Genomic DNA, 17,039 nt, shown 5'->3' on the forward strand with positions numbered 1-17,039 from the left:
CTTCTGACCTGTGAGCCAGTGCTTCATAACTCCAGAGGTCTGCAGGGTCTCTGCATAGGGTACTCAGGCCAGATAGGACGATGGGCCAGTGGGCAGAAACAGGCAGCTGCAGTGGCCCGATGTCCCGTTCCCTAGAGAGGGGGCCTCCCCAGGCTGTGTTGCTTGGCACCAGCTCTAGAAAGGGCCTGCTACTATGGTTTGGGGGCTGAAGGAGGGGGCCCCATGATCTGAGCTAACAGTCAGCTGACTTTTCCTCACCCTAGCCCCTAGAAAACCCAGTCTGTTGACCTAGGAATCTTCCAGGTAAGGAGAACTAGTCCCCTTAGTTCTTTCTCAAATATGAGTTACTTAGGGTTCAGATGTATTGAGGCCAACTCTGCTGCCAAGCACCGAGCTGTTTTTCACATCCATTGCTTCATTTCATCCTTGCAACAGCTCAGCAGGGCCCCACAGATGAGGAAATCTGTAGGCTAGAGGAGTTGAGTGATTGGCCTGCAGTCACCCAGCTGGTTGGTAATCATGTTTTGTCATCCTAGAGCAGGTTTCCATTGCCACATTGTCAGAGCAGGGATCTGCACAGGCCTTAGGGCCACAGTCCCCACCCTCCTGTCCTGGGCCGCCCCCTGGAGGCTGCAGAAGCAACAGTCAGTAGTGCAGGGTGGAGAATGACCAGCGGCTCGGGCCTTACTGCCCTGGGGAAAGGGCCTCTTCTGTGGCCCCTGTCTCTTGGGCTCCTACTCTTAACCTTCTGACTGGGGTGGGCCAGGGAAGGAAAGAAGGGCCCGGGATGAGTGGGGCTGATGCAGATCGGGTGGAGAGGTCTGTCCCAAGCTGGAGCTTTTGTGATCTGGGTACGCCGTTGCCCAATTGGTAAGGGTTCGGTTCCAGGAAACAGAAACTAAGTCTGCAAATGTTAACAAGTGTCTGGAGTAGGTCTGAGCTTGGACTCAAGGGAAGGGATTTTAAAGTACCTGGAACTTGAAGGGGCAGCCTTTGAAACACATAGATTCAGGGGATCAAAAAGGTAGAAAGGAAGGGAGAAGTGCCCTTTAGCATTTGGGTATAAAAGGGGAAGCAAAGGGAGAAATTTCACGGTTCTGCAAGACAAAAGAGAACAAAATTAGGACCCACACCCCTCCCCCACTCTCAAAACAAACCCTTTGAAGTATCTGGACTTTTCAGTGTTGACAGAAGAGGGCGCATTAAACTAGGGATCTTAGAAGAAACACCCAACATCACACAAACAAACAAGAAAAAAGTGAGCAGGTTCATACAGGGTTACTGTAAAATATCAGACAATTAATTTCTCTGCATATCAACCGAGGCAAATTCACACATTCCTCAAAAAACAGCCATGAAGCAGAAGAAAGCTGTAATACAACACTAAATTGAACTAAATATACTCCAAACAAGCATTTGAAGATATGCAAAACTGTCTTAGGAGAGAAATTTAAAAAGAACTGAAATAGGAAAAACCCAGGAAAAAATGAAAAGAGAGTTGACTGAACTTGTTGCAGGAAAGTGGGGTGCAAGAGGATGACCGTGGCCCAGGTCTTGGGCGAGTCCCTGGGACGAGTTCCATCAAGTGAGGGTCCTTGGCTTTGTGCAGGAAAGAATTCAAGAGGGAGCTGAAGTACAGTGAAAGATTTACTCAGGAAGTTACACACTCAGAGTGCAGGCCATCTCAAGGCCAGAGAGGCCTCAAGGTGTAGGGGTGTTTAGTTTAAATTTATTTTTGTATCTACCTTTGATACACACTCCATAGACAGAGTGTGGGCAGTCTCAAAAGGCAAGAGGCAGCCCCAGAGCGTGGGGTCCTCTAGGAAAGTGAGATCAGCCACGAAATGTGAGGGTATTTACTTTTTGTGGGCTGGGTAATTTCATATGCTAACAAGTAGGAAGATTCTTTCAACTACTTTAGGGAAGGGGCAAGATTTCCCAGGAATTGGGTTACCGCCCACTTTTTGGTCTTTTATGTCCAGCCTTGGAATTGTTACGGCAACTGTGCGTATGCTAATACATTACAATGAGCATATAATGAAACTCAAGGTCTAGTGGAGATCAAATATTCTGCCAGCTTGGTTCTAACCAGTTTATGTCCTATCCTCAATTGCTGTGTCATTCCTTTAGTGTTTGTGCCCTGTCCCTTTCCTTCCTCTCTCAAACTCAAGAAAGAAATGGAAAAAACAGAAAAAAATTGTCTAGAAATAAAGATTACATATGCCCAAGGGAGAATAGGCTCAAATAAAAAATATAAGGGGCATTGAAGAAAGAAAAACAATCAAGATAATGAAAGTGAGATCAAGACAAAGAAGGGGTCAGAAGAAAGTAGTGAAAACAGAAGATAGTCAAAGAAGGAATCAATCAAATTTGTATTATTGGAGTCTCTGAAGAAAAACTAAACAATGAACCAGAACTGATATTTAATACTATAAGAAAACTTTCCAGGAGAAAAAAACAGCATATTCAAAGGGCCCACTGAAAAGCTTGGAAAATTAACCCAGAATGATCAACTTTGAGACATATCTTCACAAAGCAATTAGATTTTGAAGATTTTCTCCCCAAACAATCCTCAAGATCTCCAGGCAGAAAGATGGAGTAACTTATAAAGGCAAAAGAATTAGGATGGCCATCAGACTTTTAAAACCAACATACAAAGCAATCCAACAATGGAACAGCATTTTAAAACATTTTTAAAGTGTCAACCAAGGATTTTATACTCAAACAAGTTGTCCTCCAAGTATCAGGGCTATATTAATTTCAGACAAGTAGACTTCAAAAAAGGAAATTATCAGGGATAAAGAGGGGCATTATATAATGATAAAGGGGTCAATTTTCCAAGAAGACATAATAATCCTTAACATATATGCACTTAACAACAAAGTGTCAAAACATGGGAAAAAAACTTGACAGAACGGCAAGGAGAAATAAACAAATGCAGTATTTGGGGGAGACTTCAACACCCTTTTATCAGTAATTGACAGGTCAAACAGGCAGAAAATGAGTAAGTATGTAGTTGAACTGAGCAGCACCATCAATCAACTGGATTTAATTATAGAATACTAATGATAGATTAAAGAATACAGATTATAAAATATCTATTGATTATATACTATTGTATCCAACAAGAGCAGAATACATGTTCTTCTCAAGTGCATGTAGAAAATTCACTGAGACAGACCACATTTGGGACCATAAATCACAACAAATTTAAAAGAATCGAAATCTGTTCTTGGACCACAATGGAATTAAACTAGAAATCAATGACAGAATGATAGCTGGGAAATTCCCAAATATCTGAAGATTTACCAACACACTTCTAACTAACACATGGGTCAAGGAAGCCTCAGAGAAAATCTAAAATATCTTGAACTAAGCAAAAATGAAAATACAACTTGTCAAAATCTGTGGGATTCAGTGAAAGCAATATTAGAGTGAGGTTTATGGCAGTAAATACATATATTAGAAAAAAAGAAAGATCTAAAAATCAATTATCTAGCCTTTGCCTTAGGAAACTAGAGAAAGAAGAGTAATGTAAGTCTAAAATAAGTAGAGGGAAATAAATAAAAAAAGTTGGAGCAGAAACCAATGAAATTGAAAGCAGGAAGCCAACAGAGAAAATCAATGAAACCAAAAGCTGGTTCTATGAAAAGATCAGTAAAATTGATAGGCCTATAGCCAGGCTAACTAAGAAAAAAAGAAGACACAAATTACTAATACCAGAAGTGAAAGAGGGGTCATCACTACTGGTCCCATGGACGTTAAAAAGATGATAAAGAAATATTATGAACAACTCCATGCCCACAGTCTGATAACTTCAAGGAAATGGACCAATTTCTTGAATGGCACAATATAACAAAACTTAGGCAAGGGAAAAAAGATAATCTGAATAGAGCTACATCTAGAGAAAGTGAATCAATAATTAATAGTTATATAGTATATAATAGTTAAATATATTTTTATATATAGTATATTCGTAATATAATAATAAATATGTGAGGTGATGAATGTGTTAAGCTAGATGGGAGGAATCCTTTCACAATGTATACACATATTAAATCACAATGTACACTTTAAATAACTTACAATTTTGTTTGTCAGTTATACCTCAGTAAAGCTGAAAAAAACTCCCTTAAAATGAATAACAACAAAAAATAATTTAAACTTAATAAAGAAAGCATCAGGCCCAGATGGTACCCTGGTGAATTTTACTGGTGAAAAAAAACTTTGAGAAAGAACAATGACATTTCTTTACAATCTCTTCCAGAAAATAGAAGCAGAGAGAACACTTCCTAACTTATTCTACGAGATCAGCATTACCCTGATACCAAAACCAGATGCAGACATCACAAGAAAGGAAAACTACAGACCAATACCGCTCATGAACATAGGTGCAAAAATCCTCAGCAAAATACTAGGAAATTGAATTCAATATACATAAATGTATGCTAATATTTTTAAAGAGTAAACAATGGAAAAATAAACTAAAATATTTTAAAGGTTATTTAGGACAGGAGATAACAGGTTGGAGGGAATGGGGTAGACACTAGGTTTTCTTAAATATGTCTTATTTTGTAGATTTGACTTTGGAAACATGTTAATAATCACATAAAGCAAAAGTAAATTTTAAAAAAGCTATCTTGAAAAGTCAAAAGGGAAATGAAACAAATGGTCCTAACTAACTGGCGGCAATAACCATAGAACTTAACTAAAAACAGTAAATTGATTGTACATCTAGTGGAATATAACTTAAGGACCAAAAGAACTACAAAAGTAAAATTTTAAACTGTTTAGTAATCATACTGTTAGTTATAGTCTTGTTATTTTTATTCTGAGATTGTTGTGTATGTAGTAGAACCAAGTTGCTGAGGACTGAGATGTTTCAGTGTAGGAGAAAAGGATACAAATGTAAGCGCAGTGAGGTTAGTATAAAAAAAAAGTAGTCCTAGAAGTAACAGTATGAACTCATGATGTATTATTCTTTCTTTAAAATAGAAAAATACATATTTACTAGCTTTGTCCACTGAAAATATCTAGAAACAATCTAGCAGCAATGAGTGTATCTAGTGTCAGACTGAATTAGTAAATATCACTTCTTAGCAAAAGGAACTAGGGATCCTTGGAGGATTCCAAGTCTGGGGCAGGAACTGTTCAAGATGACCCAGGAATATCTGTGGTTTCAGAACAAGGAAACCTATAAAAGACTACTAGGGTCACATCAAAAGACTCAGGAGCTAACTTGAAGAGGTTCTCACTAGCAAAAGATGGGACGATTTCAGGATCAGTAAGAATAACAAACACAGGGGGAGGTACAGCTCAGTGGTAGAGTGTGTGCCTAGCATGCATAAGATCCTGGGTTCAATCCCCAGCACCTCCATTAAAAATAAATAAATAAATAAATAAATACCTAATTACATCTTCCCTCCAAAAAATACATTAAGAATTAAAATAAATAAATTTTTTTTAAAAAGAATAACAAACACAATTAACTGAAATATATTAAAAAAATCCATTGTTTAATACTGATACTTTTTTTTTTTTTAAAGGTTACCATTGGAGCATGCCAGGGAAGCAAGTTTTTCAAAAACTGGGAAATACAAGGAAAATATCAAGCAATTATTTTGCTTTTCTTCTATTCACTGTACCAACGGGCAACCAAATAGTTGATGAAGGGACGTTTTCCTTATAGAAGTATTCTAGTAAATGAAGACAAAATGGTGGGCTTAGAATATCAGTGAATTGAAAGATCTAGGCAATAATCATCCATGGGTGCTAACTTCACAAGAAAAGGGAAGCACTGAGGTATTATGTCCCTCATAATGGAAAACACACAACTCCCCTTGAATCAGTCTTGCTCCCCATCCCCCAAGACTCTGATGAAACGTCTAGATCGAATTGCTCATTCCCAGGAAACACAGGACAGATGAACACAACACTACAGGAATGCAATCACTAAAATCCAGACTATGGGATACGTACAGAACCAAAAAGGTAAAAATAAATCAAACATCTGCTCCTGAGTTAAAAACCCTTAGTAGTACGGCTTTAATGGAATGTATAACAAATGGAAAGGCAGCTTCACGATTTTGGTGAAATAGCAAAAGCATCCTGATGTAAGTTTCAGGAAAAAGAAAAAGATGTCTGTTGACACCAGTAATATTTGAGATTGTTCTGAATGTGCTAGAAAAGAAAACAAATTACATGATGTAATGAGGAGGTGAAATTATCATTATTTAAAAGTGAGATGACTACTTCTGGGAGACCCAGGAAGTAAAACAGAAACTATTAGAATAATAAAAGAATTCAGTAGATATCTGGTTAAAAATTAATAAGAAGTGTGAATCAACAGCTTTCCTGAAAACTATGGCCTACAGGCCAAATTCAGCCAACTATCTGTTTTTGCAAATAAAGTTTTATTGGAACACGGGCATACTTACTCACTTACATATTGTCAATGGCTGTTTTTATGCTACAATGACAAAGTTGAGTAATTGTGTCAGCGACCAAATGTGAGGTTTCCCAACCTCTGCTATAGATAAATAATAATCAGAAAGTAAAATGAAAAAAAAAATCTTGTTTGTAGTAGAAACAAATATAAGCTGTCTAGAAATAAGCTTTAAAATATGTATAAAAGAAGAAAACTTCACAATTGTACAGATAAGATATAAAAGGAGACATGAATAAGTGGTATTATCTTATTCTTGGTAGAAAACTAAAGCAAGATACTAAATTAATGTGTCAATACCCTCCTGCCAAAAACCACCAGGAACACATCTGTAGTTATTACTTTTGCACTGTGGGGTATCTCAAGAGGAGGGTGTTAGGACGGATTTCTAGGATTGGAGCTTGTTTAGGGGATTTGGGGGAGGGTTTAAGGAAGTGGGACTTTTCTCTGGATGGATGCCGTCAGGAAGTGAGAGTATTTCTATGATAGGATCATCTGTTAACAAATTTTAACTATATGGAGGCTAAAGCTATAACTGGTAAAATAGCAACAGTCACTTATCCAATGTAAAAGGGTGGTTCATTATGTTTGTATTTTGGACAATATTTGTGTCTTTGTATTCACATGATTGCATCCCTCATATCACACAATGACCTTGTCTGATGTCGATGTTCTGTGAAATTCATGTTCAACAGAACACCAAGGCCAGCTCTGGATGTTCAGGGATGTTTTTCTCTTTCTCAAATCTATAAGTTATATGCAGTTTTAACCATAATTACCAGATTTGTGTGGGTTCATTTTATGAGAGTACTTGTCAAAACATAGCTAAGTTGGGTATCTGAACAAATAAACGATAGAGAAGCGTTCAAAAACCAAACGGAAAAGAGTACTGCCAAAACTAAAAGACATTTATAAAGAAAAGGCTGATAAAATTGACTACAAAAATAAAAGTCTTCTGTGTAATAAAAATCACCTATACACAGGTTTGGAAGACAAACTGAAAACTCGGATAAAATATCTTCAACATACCTGAGGAAGGGTTGTTAACCCTTAATTAAACACACACACATAACCAAAAAAAAAAAAAAAAACCTCTCTACCAATCAATATAAAGAGTGTACTTTAGAAATAGTTTTCATATTTTATAATAGTAATGTACCATTGAAAAAATAATTTCAAGAAAAAAGATCTGGGACTTGAACTCACGGAGGCGGGATTGCCGAGGAGCCTCAGAGAGGAACTATGCTTCCCAGGAGGCTCTGCGCGGACGGCCCCCGGCCTCCCGACAGGCTCTGCGCGCTTTACGCGCCAGCTTTGGCCACAGCCAGCGAGCGACGGAATCGCCGTGGACGATGGAGAGCAGCGACGAGGACGCCGTCGAGGAGCGCCGCGTCCAGTTGCGCCCCGTTACGCTGCACCTTCTGCCCTGCGATGTCCCGGTGAACCGGCCCGCCCCCGTGGGGCGCTTTTTCACTCCGGCCATCCGCCAGAGTCCCGACGGTGAGCGCAAGCCGCCGGACTACGGCTCCCGGCAGCCCCCGCGCCGGCGCCGCGCTCTCCTCTGCGAGGAGCGGCGCGAGGGCTCCCGGGGATCGTGGTCCACCGGAGGTGGCGGGAGGGTTGGTACCGGGCTTGCCCCGGAAGGCCCGGATCAGGCCCTCTCTGAAACCCCGCGCGTGCCTCCCCCAGGACTGGAAGTGTCCTTTCGGGGCCGCAGTCTGCGCGGCGAGGAGATGGTGGTGCCGCCCGGTCTGGTGGGATACGTGATGGTGACAGAAGAGAAGGGAGAGGTATTAGTGGGAAAGCTGGACTTCTTGGAGGGTTCGGACAATGACGAGGAGCTAGAGGAGCAACAGCTGGTGGAACCCCCAGAGGCTGTAGGGCGGGATTTCGTGAGCACGGGGGAATAGGGTTGGGAGTGCGGGCGGGAGCGCGGCCTCGATGCTGAGCCGGCCCCTTCCCCAGGACCGCTTTATCCAAGCCACATCCAGCTTCAGCAGTTTCACCCTGTGGGGCCTGGAAACCATCCCTGGTCCGGATGCCAAAGTGCGTGGGGCCTTAAACTGGCCCAGTCTCGCTGCAGCGGTGAGTAGATGGACGGGCCCTCTCCCTCCCAGGCCCGGTCCAACCCCCTCCTCCCCGCTTGAAGGTTATTTCCTGGGTTGTCAGAATCTTGTCCCCAAGTGGATTTGGGGCTTTGGGGCTGGGGAAAAAATGGGGCAGATGGATCCTGGGTCTGACTGGGGGATTAGACTGGGTAGGGGCAGCTTGGCTTCCCCAACAACATTCTTCTCTGGCCTGTCTAGAAGGGCTATGATTCTGAGCAGCTGGGTCTCTCCTGGGGTGTCTGGACCACCCAGTCACTATATTGCGGAAATTCAATAGTAGAGGTGATTCCTGTTGCAGATTCACGCAAAGGTACCGGAGGACTGAGAACAGCAGCTTGAAAATTGAAAACCACCAATCCCTTCACCCCAGTAAACCTGTTTTTCACTTTGGAGCCCGTGATTTCATCGCCTCAATAAAGGAGCTTTTCATGGAACCTGTGAGTTTGCCAGCACCTTGGAGCCCCTAAGCCAGCACTACCCCTTCCCCAAAAGCAGCTTTCATGGCTCTGGCCTATAGAAACAATTTATTGCCAAGGCAATGGGGGCAAGAGAGGCCAGAATTTTGCAACCAATACCCACCCACCCCCAATTCCTACTTTACAAAAGAAATTTGTACAGCCACCAGTCCTCTGTACAGAGCACCCCCATCTCACTGTACACAGCTGCCTGGCTCCCTCTGGTCCCTGGTTCATAGCAGCCCTGGGCCTGCAGCCAGCTGACCTGGGAGTTGACCTGAGCCCTGAGCTCGCCTTGGTGCTAAGCACCAACCGGCCTTTACTAGGCCTGTCCTCTTCTTGTGGAGCTGTCTTCAGCCCTGTCTCCCTTGGTGTGCCTGTTGGAGACCCCAGTGGGGGTGGGATGGGCTGTTAGCCCCAGTTCTGCTGGCTATGCTGAGACTGCGATGGGCAGTGCCTGGTCACCACTTTCCCCTCTTGCTCCAGTCCTTGGGAGTGAAGTGCAGACACTTGGAGTCAATCCGAAGAAGCCTCTTGAGCATAGCCCGTTCATGCCCATCCACGATGTCCTCCGACAGTGTGAGAATATACTGGCCCTGGACAGGAGATTGGGCCAGGCAGGTCAGCCCATGTAGGGCCTGCTCTCTGTACCCCGACACACACCTGCCCCCCTGCCGGTCCCCCTACCTTATAGTAGTTGATGAGGTTGAGGTATTGCAGAGTGGAGATGACATCCTCCTTCTTGATGCTGGTGATTTCACTGATCTCACTGTGGGAGGGCAGAGATGAGGTCTCCTGGGGGCCTTCTTCTCTGCCCCAAGCCCCCAGAAGCCCGAGGAATGAGAAAGCCCAGGAACAGACAGGTCATGCCATGCACCCCGGGGTAGGCAGGGCCAGGCTCACTTGATGGTGATCTGCGGCCTCTCCCCGCTCTCTGACTTCAGCCCCATCAAGATTTCCAGAATGGTCTGGGACCAGTAGCTTCGGTAGGATAGGAGGCCAAGATCCGAGAGGGGCTTCTCAGGGGTCCCCGTTTTCCCTTCCACTTTGGAGAGTTCATAGCCTAAAGCAATGGAGGAGGGGGTGGGTGAGCAATCACAGCATTACGCAAAGGTCGTTTAAGAGCACAGGTTGCAGGGGCAGATTGCCTGGCTCCCATCTTGGGCCCCACCGTGTGGTTTCTGTGACCTAGGATATGTGGCTTATCTGCTCCGTGCCTCAGTTTCTCCATAAAGGACTAGTGAGCATGTTCTGCACCTGTGTGCTCAGAGCACTGAGAGGAGTGGCTGCAATCAACCTGGAGGGCCGTGCAGGAGCCAGTGAGGGATTACAGGTGGGATGGGGGGGAATGCAAAGAAAATGGCTTACATAAAGGAAGTGCCTCCAATTTTACTGTCACACCAGATTCTGTGCCTGGCTATGTGAGGAGACAGGTAGGGGAGACCACACCTCCACTCCAGGCCTAAGGATGCTTGGATTCTCAAGTCAGATCAGTCCCCCAGCTGTGACCTGAGAAGCATCAGCTGCTCTAAGATGAGGCTGGCCTGAATGCCTGACAGGATGGTTGTTAAGGAAGCAAGGAGAGGAGACCAAGGCCCTTCCCAAGTAAGACAGGCCTTTCCTCAGCAAGTAACTACCTCTCCAGCGGCCCGTTGCCTCCCACTTGGCCTGCTCTGCCCTCCCCTATCCTGTGGACTACTGGGCACTGGCAGGCAATTCCTGGTGAGACCCTCAGGCCCTGCAAAGACCCCGAGTGGCTCCACATCTCTTCCTCAGAGTCTTCATTTTCCCCATCAGGGGCCTAGGATGTCTCCACTACTTACAGAAGCCCTTCTTCACCCTCATAAATAGCCTTGTGTTGGACCAGAACCCTTTCTGCTTCTTCCCACCCCGATATATCTTTAATAGCCAGTCTGACCCTCTTGCCCAACCTCCTGTGACTGCCACCAGGCAGCCCAGTGGGGAGGACAGAGAAGCCGTGCTTTGGAGAAAGGAAGCCTGGAGAGGAAAGGGGCACACTTGAGTTCTTACTCAGCTTCACGGGCGTGCATGCAGCCTCCAGACAGAGTAACTGGAGGCCACACCTGCCTCAGCTGCAGGGAACTCCTGGCCCCTCCCCGGTGAACACCCACCCACCCATCCTCTGGAGCTGCCTGGAATGGTGCTGGGCAGAACTGGCACATCTCCGTGGTGGCCCTGCCCACATCCCATCTCCACTGAGGTTTGAACTCCTAGGCTTAGACTGAGTTTCTTCAAGCATCCGCCTGCTCTACCAAGCAGACGGCTTCCTGAGGATGTGACCCCATCTTGGCATCTTTCTACCAAAATATTTCTCAAACAGACCATGACCATGATCAAATCAAGCCTCAAAGTCTACCAGACAGCTAAGGCTCCCTCCTCATCTCCCAGGTCAGAGCTTGGTTATCCCAAGGGTTCAGTGAGTGGTGAGTCGAATGGAATGGGGGGTAAGAGGCTGGGAAGTGGCGGGGTTGAGGGGGACAGTGAAGAGTTCACGTATGATGAGGGGCAGAGAACATATCCCTGCACGTCAGTGCTCACGTCTATTTGTTGAGTTCACAGCACTCTGATGTCTACTGTCCACAAGGCTCAGGGGACAAGTGGGGAAATGAACCGCAGGTCCTCGCCTGGGAGCACGTATGACACACAGGACCAGACAGTTGAGCAAGAGTGGCTCACTCGGCTTCTGCTCATGGCCCTGGAGTAGATGAGTCAGATTTGGGAAAAGCTGAGTGGTGCTTAGAACCTTGGCCACAGAACTGTGAGAGGCTGAGAACCTCGTCCAGACGAGCAGGGCAGTCACCCTGGAATGGAGAGAACCTTGGGGGAGTCTCATCTTTATTTCTGGCCAATTGCCCTGGTGACTGGGCTGTACAGCCAGGGCCGAGAATCACAGCAACCCGACAGGTCTGTGTGCGCAGCACTGACAGGGCCTGGGCCTGCCGGCACCCCCAGCCGGCCCCCGGCCAGCAGCACAGGTACTCACTGAACTCAATCAGCAGCTTGCCGTAGCCCCGGCGCTGGTAGGGAGGCAGGGTCAGGATGCAGGCCACATTGTAATCTTCCGTGGATTCCTTTTCCTGGAAAAGAGGGGCGAGTGAGTGTGAGGGAAGGAAACTAGCACAGGGAAGAACTAAGAACAGCCTGGATAAGCACTCACCTTGGAGAAGTAGCCCACAATGTGGAAGCCTTTGCAGTCATACTCCGTCATGACGTAGAAGAGGAAAGGGTCTGTGTCATAGTACAACGTCTTGTGGTCGAGGAAACATTTGGCCAGAAGACACAGGTTCTGAGAGTAACTCTGCAAAGAAAAAGGTCTGTCACCAATCTGGGTACCCCGCCTTGAGCGGGGCCATTGGGTTAGAGTCAGCCCGGAGCTTCCTTGTCCCCAGGATGATAAGTGATGAGCCTTCCTTCCCGGGGCCTGACCCAGTCCACCGGACAGGCCGTCCCTGTGCATAGGCCCTTCTTAGAGTTGAGAAACCCATGTACCAGCTCTGGATGGTGTTCAACCACCTGCCTCCCAGGAGAGCTGGGCAGGTTTACCACCCCTGCTCCCCACACCTCTATCCAGCACTGGCCTTTGCTACAATTAACAACAGTCAACAAACTAGTGTGTCCCCAGGGAGACTGACAGGCTTACGAGAGGAGCTCTGCCTGTGTGATAGTCTCAGCAGTCTGGCTATCAAAAACCACAGCACTCTCCCACCTACAGTCACACCTGAGAAATGATCTGCCACTCCACACCAGGGGTAAGGAATTCTAAATTTGACAAAATGACAACCTTAATGGCTGCCCTAGCAAAATCATTAACTTTGCTACTTCTATTTCCATAATTCTCCTGCATTTCAGACATGGATTTTAACCACATGCTGGGCACGCCATTTGATGCGCAAGTAAGAAAACACATATGGGGCCCAGGGTAGAGAGATAGAGTGAAGTGCGTGAATTTGGGCTGTGATTTAATACAGAACAGTTAATACGGAACAGTCTTTTAAAGCAGCATCTTCCTCTCAAGCTCCCCCAGCACCCAAGCCAGAGCTCTCCTCTGCTGGTCAAGGTGACTGTCTCTCCTTCCCTGCCCTCTAGGTACCAGGAATGGAGGAGTCTCACTCTTAAAGGTCCCTCCAGGTTGCTCCCCCCTTCCTCCCCACAGCCAGACTGAGGCAGGTTTGAAGCCCCAAACCTGTAGTGTCCCCACTCCCTCCCCAACTGACCTCATTCCCACCATCTGAGCTCTGTCCTTAGTAACAGCCTTGCCTCATCCTGCCTGCCCTCCAGCCAGAGGATTCGCCTTTCATGCTGTCTCTGCACAGGCACACTCCATTGTATTGTTTCACAGATGGGGCATTTTGCTTTTTTTTTTTTTTTTTTTTTTTTACAATTGAAGGTTTGTGACAACCCCACATTGAGCACATCTGTAGGCACCACAACGGTGTTGGCACACTTCAGGTCTTTGTGTCATCAGTGATCCTTGATGTTACTATTGTAATTATTTCTACATTCTGAATTTTCAAGTAAGGTACGTGCCTTGTTTTTTTAGACACAATGCTATTACACGCTTAACAGGCTACAACATAATGTAAATATAACTTTAATGTGCTCTGGGAAACCAAAATAATTCATGTGACTGCTTTACTGTGATATTCACTTTCTTGCGGTGGTCTGGAACTGGACCTGCAGTAACTCCAAGGTCTGCCTATACATCCATTCCTGCCCTTCAGATCCCACCGCTTGGGATTCCCGTACCCACCTTGTCCTTTGTGTCAAGGCTCAAAGGTTACCTCCTCTGTGAAGATTTGCTGATCACCTTCTCTGGATCCTGATAACAACTTATACTTTGTTTCACGACACTTATTGTAAGCAGCAACTGGCGTGTCTGTTTTCCCCTGTGAGCTCTCAAGGAACGGAGATTTTGTCTAATTGCTAGTCACTATCTCCTGGCACCTGCCCTACAGCAGGAATGTGATAAATGAATTGAACAGATCTGTTAGCCATCAAGCTCAGTGTTTTCCCCAACTGGGAGAAGCTGCTCATCTGACTTCCCCTAGACTCCTAGCGTCAAGGACTCCCCACTGCTCCTCAGCCACTGACCTTGTTCTTACGTCCATCAATCTCAAAGAAGGAGATGGTGCCCTTTCGGTAAATCTCATTGCCTGGAGGATGTCGCAGGTCGCACTTGGTCTGAGTAAGAGAGGAGAATCGGGTGAGGGTGGGGTGGGGGTAGGGCTAGGAGGGTGGCCTCCTGGGACCCCTCATACCAAGTGACGCTGCAGACATTTGAGGCTCCGGCCATACTTGAGGCAGAACTCGCAGAGGTAGAGGACGGGCAGCGTGGTGAGCTCCTGTGGGTACGGGGAGAAGTACCACGGCTTCAGGCGGTGCCGGCCCAGCTCGATGCACTCGATGTTCTTCATCCGGGTGACGATGTCGTCGTGGCTGCGGTCAGACACCAAGCTCCCAGTCATGCGAGGAGCCGACGGTATTCCATCTGAGCTGTCCTGGGAGTCCTGCCCAGGGCCAGTGGAAGACACCGGGTTACAGAAGACAACTCAAGCAGGACACTTCACAGCTCACATAGCCCTTCCACAGGTTTCCTTGTTTAAGCCTAAGAGCAACTCCATTGGGGGAAGTAAGGGGTAATATAATCCCCGCTTTCTCGTTAGAGAAACCAAGACTTGGAAAAGATCACTAAATGCCTGATCTGAACTGGCTTTGTCTCACTCCTAAACCCACCAATACTATCTCTGCCCAGCACCCCTTGTTCATTTTTAAATTAGTCACTAAACTCTCTGCCCTGCTTATGTCCCCTCCTTTTCACCCAGCTTCCCTCTTCCCCAGACCTACCTCATCAGTGCCCAAGCAATTTGATTTTCGCTTCCGCCCTGGCTGAGCTGCCACTGCCCTACGGGCGGATCCATTCTGCAGGTGAGATGGTAGAAATAGAGGGGGTGGCTGTGAGATGAGCCCAAAAAGGGCTACCAGAGGGTAAGAGAAGGGACAGGAAGAAGAGATGGTTTGGGGGACTCACCTGTGGAAAAACTGAGGTTGGAGCTGTCTCACTGGGCACTGGCGTTGCTGGTGAAACCACCTCCACCTTCCGTTTCTGCAGAGAGAAACCAAGAAAGGTGGGTCAGAAGGTAGAGAAGGTGGGACCTGAGAGGAAAGCAAGGTCCCTGGAATTGCTGAGGGTACCGTTGAGCGGTGGTTGGGTTGCAGGCAGGAGCTGGAGGAGAGCGGCTGGTCGGGCTCGCCACCGGGAATGGCCTCCCGCTCCTTGGGCAGGTTGAAGCGGAGTGTGATCTGGACCGGGATTGGCAAGGTCTTCCCGCTGGCCTGGGCGGAGGCCGGCTGTAGAGATAGGTCCAGGGTCTTCCTCTGGGGTGGGGATGGTGTGGGATGGGGAAGGGAAGTAGGGGCCCCTCAGCATGGAGTAATCAAACCCCGCCCTCTGCCCTCTCAAGGACACAGGGTAGCCACTGAACTATGGAAGCTACATCTGCAATTTGGCCCCCATCCTTTGCAAGCTGAAGCCAGGGAGGGAGGGTACACCCTCCTGACCATCTGGGAGCCACTGAGGCCAAGAGATGAGAAAAATAGGAGGCAGGAGAGAAGAGGTGAAGCAGGGGACCTACTCACCACCTCTCTCTCTGGAGAGCCGGGGCGGGACCCAGGAAGTCCGTTCTTGGTGGGGGTCTTGGCCTCTTTCTTGGGGAACTGGATCTTCTTTAGGTCCAGCCGCTCATGGGTCACCCATTCATCCAGGCGTTTGTTGACTGCAGCAGTGGGGATGGCTTAGAAAGGAGTGCCAGAGGCTGCCCCCCCAACCCTGCAGCCCCACCTCATCCCGGCCTAGAACTCACAGTCAATGTAATGGACATAGAAAAGCTTCCGGCCACTGATGTCCTTCACGCTCAGGATCTCGGCCAGGGCTGTGGGAACCGCACAGGCAAGGGCCTTAGATCGTCCAGGCCATGAAGCTCCACCCTCCTACGACCTGAACTCCACCCCCAGGCCGGATCCCTAAACCCCAGCACTTGGAAGCTCTCGCCCAAGCCCCCGTTAGTCACCAAGTGTCGTCCCCTCTCCAAGTCCCGCCCTGTCCATCTCCAGCGGCTAAAAGCCACGCCCCTCCTTAGTATCTGCGCCCCACCCGCTCCAGGATTCTAGAAGCCCCTCCCCCTTCTAGGGGTTCCGTTGACTCCCTCCCGCCCCTCTCACTCAGGTTCCTTAGCCCCGCCCCCCGACGTCACTCACGCCACTCATCTTCGTTGTCCTGGTTCCGCCGCAGCACGGGCAGGCGGCAGCCCTCGATTATCTCCCCCTGGGGAGACAGCGCGGCGCCAGGGTCGGCTACTGGGGGGCCTCGGGCTCTACCCACCTCCCCTGGCTCCCTCCGCCCCGCCCCGGGCACCGGACTCACCACCTCCGCCATCTTCCCTCCCTCCACTGCCACTTCCGGCCCCTCTGGGAGACGTCACTTCCGGGACCGAGCACGGTGGAGGCCCGGGCCTCCCCGAGTCGGTTTACGAGAGGACTCTTGAGAGACACTGCAGCCCAGCTTGCTGACGGAGCCGGCCCTTTTGGCTGGCGGGAGAATGGGGCGTTTTAAGTCTCACGCCAAGTCGAGAGTGGAATCCCCATAACGTGCACAACGATTGGCGGAAACCTGAGTCCGTCACGTGACGCTCACCGGCTGCGACGCCGGTCACGTGTGACGGGTGTTTGTGCTTTGCGGGCGGCCGGGCTTGGGCATCTCCTAGTGGCGGCAGTATGCGTCGCTGGGAGTAAACTGCGTGTGCTCGAACGGGGTTGGAGTGGGTGGTCTGGAAGGTTTGGAGGCTGGAGAAGTGGGCGGGACTGGGAAGGACTTAAAAACCTCGCCAAGTTTGTAGACTTCATTCTCTATGGTTGGTGACTCGGACGATTTCTAGGTTTGTTGTTTCGTATATTACGTTGCTACTTATAAGAGTAGTACAGCATTATTCATTCATACATTAAACAAATATTTAG

General features: G+C 47.5%; 2 protein-coding genes across 7 annotated transcripts; one reads left to right on the forward strand and one right to left on the reverse strand.

Moving 5' to 3' along the window:
- Nucleotides 1–7,709: 7,709 nt before the first annotated feature.
- Nucleotides 7,710–8,987, forward strand: RNASEH2C (ribonuclease H2 subunit C). The gene is made up of 4 exons (XM_074371725.1): nt 7,710–7,945; nt 8,135–8,235; nt 8,411–8,530; nt 8,852–8,987. The coding sequence occupies exons 1-4, from the start codon at nt 7,798–7,800 to the stop codon at nt 8,876–8,878; spliced, it is 396 nt and encodes a 131-aa protein (XP_074227826.1). The 5' UTR covers nt 7,710–7,797; the 3' UTR covers nt 8,879–8,987.
- A 71-nt stretch (nt 8,988–9,058) lies between these two features.
- Nucleotides 9,059–16,619, reverse strand: KAT5 (lysine acetyltransferase 5). 6 transcript variants are annotated; one of them, XM_010957143.3, is made up of 14 exons: nt 16,450–16,617; nt 16,284–16,350; nt 15,890–15,958; nt 15,666–15,802; nt 15,222–15,404; nt 15,058–15,132; nt 14,874–14,948; nt 14,288–14,536; nt 14,121–14,210; nt 12,187–12,327; nt 12,013–12,106; nt 9,912–10,071; nt 9,696–9,777; nt 9,059–9,604 (listed from the first exon to the last, which is right to left on the reverse strand). In XM_010957143.3, the coding sequence occupies exons 1-14, from the start codon at nt 16,459–16,461 to the stop codon at nt 9,470–9,472; spliced, it is 1,569 nt and encodes a 522-aa protein (XP_010955445.1). In that variant the 5' UTR covers nt 16,462–16,617; the 3' UTR covers nt 9,059–9,469. The 6 variants fall into 6 exon arrangements, with proteins under 6 accessions (XP_010955445.1, XP_010955446.1, XP_074227808.1 ...); XM_010957144.3 differs by having other exon boundaries at nt 15,222–15,377; nt 16,450–16,613; XM_074371707.1 differs by having other exon boundaries at nt 16,284–16,619.
- Nucleotides 16,620–17,039: the final 420 nt, after the last annotated feature.

Source organism: Camelus bactrianus, chromosome 10 (genome assembly GCF_048773025.1).
Source record: "Camelus bactrianus isolate YW-2024 breed Bactrian camel chromosome 10, ASM4877302v1, whole genome shotgun sequence".
NCBI lineage: Eukaryota > Metazoa > Chordata > Mammalia > Artiodactyla > Camelidae > Camelus > Camelus bactrianus.

Bases quoted from the DNA above. Each gene is read 5' to 3' on its own strand.
- RNASEH2C (XM_074371725.1), top strand. From the start codon at position 7,798: ATGGAGAGCAGCGACGAGGACGCCGTCGAGGAGCGCCGCGTCCAGTTG. The intron at 8,236-8,410 runs GTATTAGTGGGA...CCCCTTCCCCAG, and splicing joins TGACAGAAGAGAAGGGAGAG to GACCGCTTTATCCAAGCCAC. The intron at 8,531-8,851 runs GTGAGTAGATGG...TTCCTGTTGCAG, and splicing joins GGCCCAGTCTCGCTGCAGCG to ATTCACGCAAAGGTACCGGA.
- KAT5 (XM_074371707.1), bottom strand. From the start codon at position 16,461: ATGGCGGAGGTGGTGAGTCCGGTGCCCGGGGCGGGGCGGAGGGAGCCA. The intron at 12,328-14,120 runs GTCAGTGGCTGA...TTTTCTTTGCAG, and splicing joins TTGATGGACGTAAGAACAAG to AGTTACTCTCAGAACCTGTG. The intron at 10,072-12,012 runs GTGAGTACCTGT...CCATTGCTTTAG, and splicing joins CAAGCTGCTGATTGAGTTCA to GCTATGAACTCTCCAAAGTG.